Source organism: Echinops telfairi, unplaced genomic scaffold (assembly GCF_000313985.2).
Source record: "Echinops telfairi isolate 266 unplaced genomic scaffold, ASM31398v2 ScPeMD7_7469;HRSCAF=8507_1, whole genome shotgun sequence".
In the NCBI taxonomy this organism is placed as follows: domain Eukaryota; kingdom Metazoa; phylum Chordata; class Mammalia; order Afrosoricida; family Tenrecidae; genus Echinops; species Echinops telfairi.
In genome coordinates this window covers 119,883,498-119,892,542 of record NW_022111373.1, presented here as the reverse complement: position 1 = coordinate 119,892,542, position 9,045 = coordinate 119,883,498, and the positions used below count along the sequence as shown (strand labels likewise).

General features: G+C 48.5%; 1 protein-coding gene across 1 annotated transcript in view; it reads left to right on the top strand.

Annotated features, from left to right (window-relative positions):
- Positions 1–6,677, top strand: part of CUNH5orf22 (chromosome unknown C5orf22 homolog) — a 23,665-nt gene extending 16,988 nt beyond the window's left edge. The window contains exons 8-10 of the mRNA XM_045285269.1: positions 712–851; positions 4,398–4,582; positions 6,167–6,677. Coding sequence (XP_045141204.1) covers positions 712–851; positions 4,398–4,548 — 291 coding nt within the window. The 3' untranslated portion in view covers positions 4,549–4,582; positions 6,167–6,677. The remainder of the gene's footprint in view (positions 1–711; positions 852–4,397; positions 4,583–6,166) is intronic.
- Positions 6,678–9,045: the final 2,368 nt, after the last annotated feature.

The window sequence follows — 9,045 nt, the reverse complement described above, 5'->3', positions numbered from 1 at the left end:
CACTGAGTACAAAGGAACCTGTGGTCTCAGTCACCTGGCCACAATGATTGGTAGCACCATGAAGTCTTTGGCATGTGCCCAGAGCTCCACTTCAGTGGTAGACTAGTAGATCCCTCTCCCACCCATGCCGTGTCCTTAAGGGCTCTCAGGAAAACTCACATAGTTGAGTTCCAGTTTTCAGTTTTCAAAACTTAAAAGTTAAGGTTGTAAAGGGCAACCTGTCTGTCAAGTCTAGCTGGTAGGCATTCTTGGTTTAGAATGCAATGCCACTCATTTAAAGTAAAAATAGATGGACATTGGTTCAGTATGATGGATACACAGGTCACTTGTGAACGGTTAAGTAAGGTCGGAGGAGGGTTGTATTTTCCCAGTAGCACCCTTTGTAGCATTGTGTGCATGATTTCAAAGGTAAATTAGGTAATGTGCCCAAGGAAAAGGTAGGGTGGGCTGGTATGTCCACTTTTACAACAGTGACTTCTAGAATCTAAGTGAAGTAGATAATTCCGTAAATAATGTTTATTACCAAAAATGACTAAAAAAAGCTGGATGAAGCAGTAATCATAAAGAATTCATAAAAGAGTTCTTTAAAAAATCAGGCTCAGCATAGTATATAATAGCCAATTCTACCAAAAGTTTCAGAGATGATAACGCATAGGTGATGAAAGAGTCTTCCAAGATCACCCGTCTTGCTCCTAACTGTCCTACTTGCAGGTCCACCAGGCGGGCCTTACCTGTGACTTCTCAGAACTCCCCCACCACGTCAGCACAAAACAAGAAGTTGAGTCTCTGGTGCAGTCTGTATACTGTTTACTGAAAAGCTTACCCAAGCCCACACTTGTGACAATTGCAAGGTAAGTTAAGTAGGTGGGATAATGCCTCCTCCCCCAAGAGTCCACATCATATAGTCTCCAGAACCCACCAGTGTGGAATTTGCAGACGTGTTCGGTTTGAGGATCTCAAAATGGAGACGCCCTGTGGGTTGTCTGGCGGTCCCAGTGGAACCCAAGGTTTCCTATCCGAGACAGGCAGGAGGGTCAGGGAGAGATGTGGGGCCGCTGTGCTGCTTGCTCTGAAATTGGAGCATGGGGCCCTGAGCGAAGAAGCAAGTGGCTTCCAGAAGCGAGAGGAGCTAAGAAAACCCAAATCTCCCCTAGAGTCCACGGGAGCGCCGTCCACCCACACCTTGGTTTTAGGAGCCCTGGTGGCCCTGTCAGGTTAAGTGTTGGACTGCTAACCTCAAGGCTGGTGGTTCAAACCCATCAGATGCTCCGAAGAAGAAAGATGAGGCTGTCTGCTGCACCCATGAAGACTTAGAATCCCAGAAACCCTGCCAAGGGTCGCCAGGAGTCGGAGTGGGTAGCTTTTGGTTTGGTGGGGGGACCTCTGGAACTGCAAAAGAACAAACCTAGTTCGCATTAAGCTACGACGTGTGGTGATCGTTCACAGCAGAAATGGGAAACTAGCAACGTTAGCGATGCTCAGATGAACCCCACAATTCACATTTCCGTGTTCTCCAAATTAACGCAGCTGCTGCCATTTCTATAGCATCCCCTAGGTGGCAGCAGCCATGAGCCGAATGCTGCCACAATGTAATAAAGCTCACTTCTGTGCTGATCTTTAGCCTGATTCTGTCTAGAACCTGGAGGTCTAAAATAAGTACTTTTGGTATTTAGGCCAGCAATAAGAATACTGTGTAATAGGGTACACACAATTTAAGATCTATTTCTGTAAACAGTAAGCTACTTTGATCATTTCATATGATTTTGTACATATATTTAATATGTATATACCAAACTACCAAACGTGCGAAGAAACATTCTCTTCAGATCCAGTCTTGTCGCGCTTGCTTCTTGGCTCAAGCTAATCCATGCTCCCTTCTGAGGACACATGTTTTGTAGCATTGCCATCCTGAAATGAAATTAATACATATCACATAAATGTTTTTTATATGTAAGTCTACATATATAAAACCTGCTTATACTTGTAATTTGAGGCACCCTGGTGGCACAGAGATTAGGCACCCAGCTGCTTTGAGCCCCTCAGCCACTCTCCAGGGGAACGATGGGGCCACCTGTTTCCATGAAGATGGTCGCCCTGGAAAGCCTGGGGCAGCAGGTGGTCCTACTTCGCCCTGCAGGGTTTCTGTGAGGCTCCCCGCGACCTCAGTGGGCTTCGTGATCGCAGCCTAGGAACGGGGGAGGGAGCACCGATGGCTCGCCATCAGCCACGAAGGCGAAGCTTGATGCTTCAACCCACCAGCCATGCCACGGAAAACTGGCAAGCTGCTCCCGGAAAAGATGTCAGCCAAGAACGCCCAGTAGCACGTCCACTCAGTAAACTGTGGTGGCACCCTGGGTCATGGGCTCCTCCATGACAGCAGGTTTGTACACAGCTGCAGGGCACACACAGAATATCACTGTTCCCTAAAGGAGAGAGCCAAGTAGCTGCTAATAACATAAGGACTATTGAAAAGCCACCGCAGACTTGCTTCTTTGCAAAGAAGAATCCCCGCACGTCACAGGCAAACGGGGAGGGCTGCCGGGTATGGTGGCAGCTGTGCCAACGGCAGGCACAGCACTGAAGGAGGTCTGGCTCTGCCCATCACCGAGCAATCTCCTGGCAAAATTTTGACCCGAACGTCTAGTCTTCCCTCAATTCAGAGAGGAATTGCATTTCTGTCAAGTCCGGTGCCTAGAAAAACCATTTCAGAGCCCTTGGTTTATGTATGAAAGAGTGGTCAGTTCCAGGTTCAAGCAGTTGTGGGCACGTCTTTCACATACGCAGGTGCCCAGAGGGCTTTAGGAAGCCGGGAGGCTGCGGAGCTGCAGGTATTCCCACTACACAACTGCCTAGGGCTTGTAAGCTTTCAGCCCTGCCTGCCAGTCTCGGCTTCTGAAGACCAATAGCATTCCCCTGAGGTAGCTCCCACCACGAACCTCTGTGACTGTGCTTTTGTTTGTTTTATATTTGTTCTGTGTATGTGTACGTGTGTATACTCTATGATGTATGGAACGTGTGACGAAGCATCCTACTTAGAATCAGTAATGTCGTGAGTGGTTCTCAACTCAAACTTTACCGCTGTTCCGATCGTGCTTGAAAGAAGGCTGGAAGCATCTCAACCAAGCTCACTGCCATCTAGTGACTTGCAACTTATATTCAGTGCCCCTGAATCGTTCGCTGAGAAATTACGCTGTGATATATGACACTGCGGGGGGGATCTGTCCAACCCCTGGTGGCCCTGTAGGACAGGGTAGAACTGCCCTTGGGGCTTTCAAAGGCTCACTCTTCTGTGGAGCAGCAGTTTGTGTCCAACTGCTGACCGTGTGTGCTGTATCATAGGTCTCCAAATTTATCCCATTTACTTTTTAGGGAGAAAAAATTACTCAGCGCCCTCTGACAATTAGAAGCGTTTCTCTGATGGCCCATGATCCAGGTCAAATTGTAGGTATCTGCTTTTGCAGCCCACCCTGGGTCATTCCAGCTAGTCCACCTTCCCACCCCCACCCAGGGGTGGCATCACCACCCTGAGTCATTGCAGTCTGCCCATCCTCCCACCCCCACCCAGGGGTGGCATCACCCCCTTTGGAAGTACCTGTTGTTCGGTGATATCAAGTTCCAACCCATGGCGACCCTGCACACTGCAGAACGAAACTGCCAGGTCCTGGGCCATTTTCACAATTGCTTGAGCCCATTGTTGCAGCCACTGTGTCAATCCATCTCTTTGAGGGCTGTCTCGTTTATTGTGTATTAAGTATTTACATGAAGCCTCAAAAATCACCTCACCACCAGAACATAGAATGAGCTTCTCATGGGTCTGCCAGGTGATTTCATTAGGTCCCCAAATCCCTGTAATACAAGGAGCAGGGGAGATAACAGTGTAACTTTAGCCCCCTTATCCTCTCGGTGCCTCGCTCAGCCCAGTCTGGAAGCAGGAGGCCCTGCTCAGATCAATTCATGCCTTAACCCAGGTGAATTGGCGTGCCACTGTCGCTGCTTGGTGAAACTCAGGTGGGAGTTGGTAATCTCTAGAAATACACCCAAAATAGAGTTTCTTCCCCCGCCTTGGAAACTGCATGCATGCGTGTGCTCTTTTCTCTTCGTGCCTCGGGAACCATCCTCAGCACCAGCTTGGGCCCACGTTTTATTCCGAGCCAGCCCGTGGACCCTTTATCCTCATTCAGTGAGCACTTTTCTCAGCACTAGAACCGCCAACCGCTGTCCTGATAGCTGCTAGCCCTAGTGGGCGCTTTCTAAAGCATTAAGATGTCCACTCACTGAAAGAGTAGAACCCTGCTTTCCTTGCTGCTGTTTTCCATGGACATCATCGTCCACAGGCGCTTCCTTACCTCGGAGTATGGTTGTAGCCTGGTCGCGCGTCTTTCTCTCCTTGGTTCCAGGTCAAGTCTCGATGACTACTGTCCTTGTGAGCAAGTGGACGCCATTCAAGAGAAGGTTCTCCAGATGCTCCGCTCCCTCTACGGGATGCTGGACGTTCACCTGACCTACTTAGAAGATTCTCCGCCATCTGAAAACAAAACAGAGCACTGAGCCCCTCGCTACACAGTCGGCGGATAGCCACCAGGTCAGCAGTTCTAACCCACCAGCCGCTCTTGGGGAGAAAGACTAGCCTTCCCGCTCCTACAAAGAGTCACAGTCGTGGAAACCCACAGGGGCAGTTCTGCCCAGCCCATTCGGGTCTCCGTGAGTCGGAATGGACCCAGTGGGAGTGAGGCTTTTGTTTTTTGAAGCCTCTAGTGTAGTGGGGTTTTCAATAGCTTAAAGGGGAACGAATCTCCAGAAAATGCGACATTTTTGTCTTCTCTGTCTGTCAAAATCCCTCATGACAGTGTCATCAGTTGTTGCCTAATGGTGGTTTGGGGGCATCAAGTCTACCCCCACCCCAGTCATTGGAGGAATGACTGGGTCTCTGTGTTCCTTCTTACCGTTGTCTTCCTGGTTGCGAGGTTCCCCGCCCCTGTGCCCCTTTGCTCAGTTTGCTTGGACTTTGCAAGGTTCATTCATTGGTCCAACCAACCGATCTTTACTGAGCACTGAACTTCACTCAGGGCCGGGTGGGTGCTAAGAAGGCCCCATGGAGCGGGGAGGCGAGGAACTAGTGATGCACCGTGAGGTGTCAGGAAGGAACAGAGGACCGGAAGCAGGTGCTTAACGTGTTCTTCATACTCGGGGACCGTGGCCTGCTTGGAAAGTAACTCTCAAAAGTTCCTACCCACCCTGCCAGACCTTGAAAACAGTGGCACGCCACCTGTCCGAGATGTGGGGCATCAGTTATCATTGTGGGCAAGCTGGCCCGATGTGTTTTGATTTGTCATCCTTTTCTCTAGAGAGACCAGCGTTTGATGTGAATCGTAGGAGAAAGGTTAAGCCTTTCTATCTGACTTGCCGTTAGTGCCCAGCGACATAGCTTCCTTCCACCCGCCTCTCCAGGAGGACAGGTTGCTACTTGAGGAGCCCCTCCCTCTTAGTCAAGGAACTGTCCATTTTCCCGTGTGCCCAAGGCCCTCCATATTTCTATTCCTTTGAAAGTGGGTTAGCATTTCAAAGAAAACACGAGCAAAGAGGACGGGGAATATCTAACATTCCTTCTGTCTTTACCCAGCGCTTGCTTTCGGTTCTGCGTGTCATTTCCGGGCCTTGGTCACGTGTCTGCACATGTAGTTGCACGTGACTTCCCTTGTGTTTCCCAACACTGCCAATACCCAAGAGCACTTTACTGTTGCCATTCCAGTAGATGGCACCAGACGCCTTTCCTACCCATGATTCTGTTCTTCCAGAAGATTTTTTTTTTCTCCTGTTGATGAGATGTTTTCTCAAGGCTGGGAAATGTCACCGACTGCTGAATATGGCCGTCCTAGCCAGAATCCATTTTGCGATGGGTTGTAGGTTCTAGCCACTGGGGTGCTGGTTGTAATTGGATTTTGGAGGGCTTTCTCTGTTACAGGACTAGGGTGGGACGTAACATATCTTTAGGCTGGACTCTACTAGAAGGTCAACTTCAGTCCCCCTGCGTTGTTTCCATTGGGAGCATAGTTTGCTGAAAGATGAGAGCCACACCTCCATCCCAGCCTGCCCTTTTGTGTGCCCTCCCCTTCCTGGCCGCAGGAAGACACACTCTGACGTCTGTCTGCACCTCTTTGTCTTCCAGCTGTGAGCCCTGCCTTTGGCCCGCCTCCACCTGACTGCGGATTGGGAATTGTACAGCACCCACACCATGGGAGGCATCTCCTTAAGGGTTTTATGAGTTTCTGCAAGATGCGGCAGTGAAGTTTAGAGCTAAGGGATATAAGAGAATAGCTTCAATGGAGGAGTAGGGGGTGGTGGAATGGTGTAACATCTTGGAAATGTTGAGCATTTGAGACATCTTGAATCTCTAACTCCTTGGGCTAGTCCGATACTGATGCTTCTCAAAGAAAGGCTTCCCGCAGCTGGTGACACGAACGCGTGTGAGGAGCAAAGCTAACGGAGTGGCTCTCCACGTTGACAGAACATGGTGTGCCAAGCAGGCGTACTTTCTGCGGAACAGCCAGCCCTGCAAAGTGAGTGATATCTGTTTTTAAGTGTTGACTATATTGTTAAGAGAGCTGTAAATCAAAGTCACTTGTATGGGTAAATTATTTTGTGTGCTGAAAGAAATAAAAGGCTATGTTTTAAAGACACCTGAAACGCTGGCCCTGTGGTGGGGTGGCATTGTTCTGGGCGGTGAGCTCTGATATAACCTGTCATCCGTGTAGCCCAGGTAAAAGGAAGAGACCGGAGTTTCCCCGCACAGCAGGGGTGGAGAACCTTTTTTCAGCCAAGGGGCATTTGGGGATTTATAACATCATTCTTTGCCGTACTGGCCAGACATTGGATTAGCACCCTTCATGTGCTGGCAGGCTGGTACTGACTTCGAGGGCTGTGCTCCCCCACCCCTTCTCTAGAGCAGGCTCCCAAATGTGTCTGGCCTACCGCCCCCTTTTCATTAAAAACAAAAGTTACTCTGCGCCCCCCTGGTATTATGACCATTTGCAGCATAGCCCATAATCCAGCATCAAGCGTACTCACCTGCTTTCTTGCAGCCTAGGTTGTTCCAGCACCACCAGAGGGCGGTATCACCCACTCGGAGGCTGCTCCAGAGGCACATTCCCATTGCTGCGTTCCCAAATGCTCATTGGGCTCTGCAGACTACAGCGCACTGCTTTGTTGTTGCTGTGGGAGACTCCACATAGTCAGTCATCCCACTGAGCATTTCTAATAGGAAGACGTTGCATATTTCAAGAATCCCTCATGGGTGTTCTAAGTCCCGATATGGCACGTTCACAGTATAGTTGGAACGGGCTTCAGAACACTCATGACAATTAGTCTTTTTCTTTTTTTTTAAATCATTTTATAGGGGGCTAGTACAACTCTTATCACAATCCATACATACATACATTTGTACATTTTTTGCCATCATCATTCTCAAAACATTTTTTTCTACTTGAGCCCTTGGTATCAGCTCCTAAATTTTTCCCTCCTCGCTGCCCCTCCCTCACTAACCCTTGATAATTTATAAATTATTATTATTTGGTCATGTCTTATGCTGTCAGACATCTCCCTTCACCACCTTTACTATTGTACGACCCCCAGGGAGGGGGTTATATGTAGATCCTTGTGTTCAGTTCCCACTTTCTACCCCACCTTTCCCTTATCCTCCTGGTATCGCTGCTCTCATTATTGATCCTGAGGGGTTGATCTGTTCTGGATTCCCTGTTTCCAGCTCTTATCTGTACCAGTGTATATCCTCTTGTCTAGCCGGATTTGTAAGGTAGAATTGGGATCATGATAGTTGAGGGGGAGGAAGCATTAAAGAACTAGAGGAAAGTTGTATGTTTCTTCAGTGCTACACTGCACCCTGACTGGCTCGTCTCCTCCCCGAGACCCTTCTGTAAGGGGGTGTCCAGTTGCCTACAGATGGGCTTTGGGTCTCTACTCCCCTCTCCCCCTCATTCACAATGATATGATTTTTTTGTTCTGTGATCCCTGATACCTGATCCCATTGACACCTCGTGATCTTTGTTACTTCTCAGCTAGATGGCTGCTTGTTTATCTTCAAGCCTTTAAGACCCCAGACCCTATATCTTTTGATAGCCAGGCACCATCAGCTTTCTTCACCACATTTGCTTATGCACCCACTTTATCTTCAGTGATCGTGTCGGGAAGATGAGCATCATGGAATTGCAGTTTAATAGAACAAAGTCTTCTTGCATTGAGGGAGTACTTGAGTAGAGGCCCAATGTCCATCTGCTACCTTAATACTAAACCTATAAATATATGCACATTGATCTATTTCCCCATTGTCATATATAAATATATTTACATAAGTACGTACCTGTATTTAGACCTCTAAATGTCCTCTGCCTCCTAGTTCTTTTCTCTATTTCCTTTTACTTTCCTCTTGTGCCACTATCATGCTCAACCTTCATTTTGGTTTCAGTAATTCCTCTCTGTTACATTGCCCTTGATCAAGCCCTACCAGGCCTCTTACACCCTCCTTGCCGACAATTTTGGATCACCTGTTGTTCCCTTGTCCCTGAGTTTCTTAACACCACTTCCTTTCCCCCACCTCCCCCTCTCCCATGTCCCCCCAGAACCATCGATCCCATTGTTTTCTCCTCCAGATTATTTATCCCACTTATCTAGATAGACCTACAGAAATAATAATATGCACAGAAAACAAAACAAAGCAAAACAAAGCAACAAAAAAAACTATGACAGAAAAGGTCTATAAATAGTTGAAGGTCTGTTTGTTGACCTTTAGGAGAGTTTTCCGGTTGAGTCTGATGGGGTGCCACACCCTGGTCCGAGTATTTTTGGTATTCCCGTGTGACTCCTTGCTCTGCTCCCCTTGCTATTCTGTTGCACGCCCTTAGTGTCTTGCCTAGGTGTGGTGGGGTCAGATCGGGCGCAATTCCCGCACTGTGTCTCCAGTGTTGTCCCCCATAGGGCTATGGGTCAGTGAGGGATGTCGCGTCTCATAGTGGGGCCGGCCATGTGGTCCTCTCT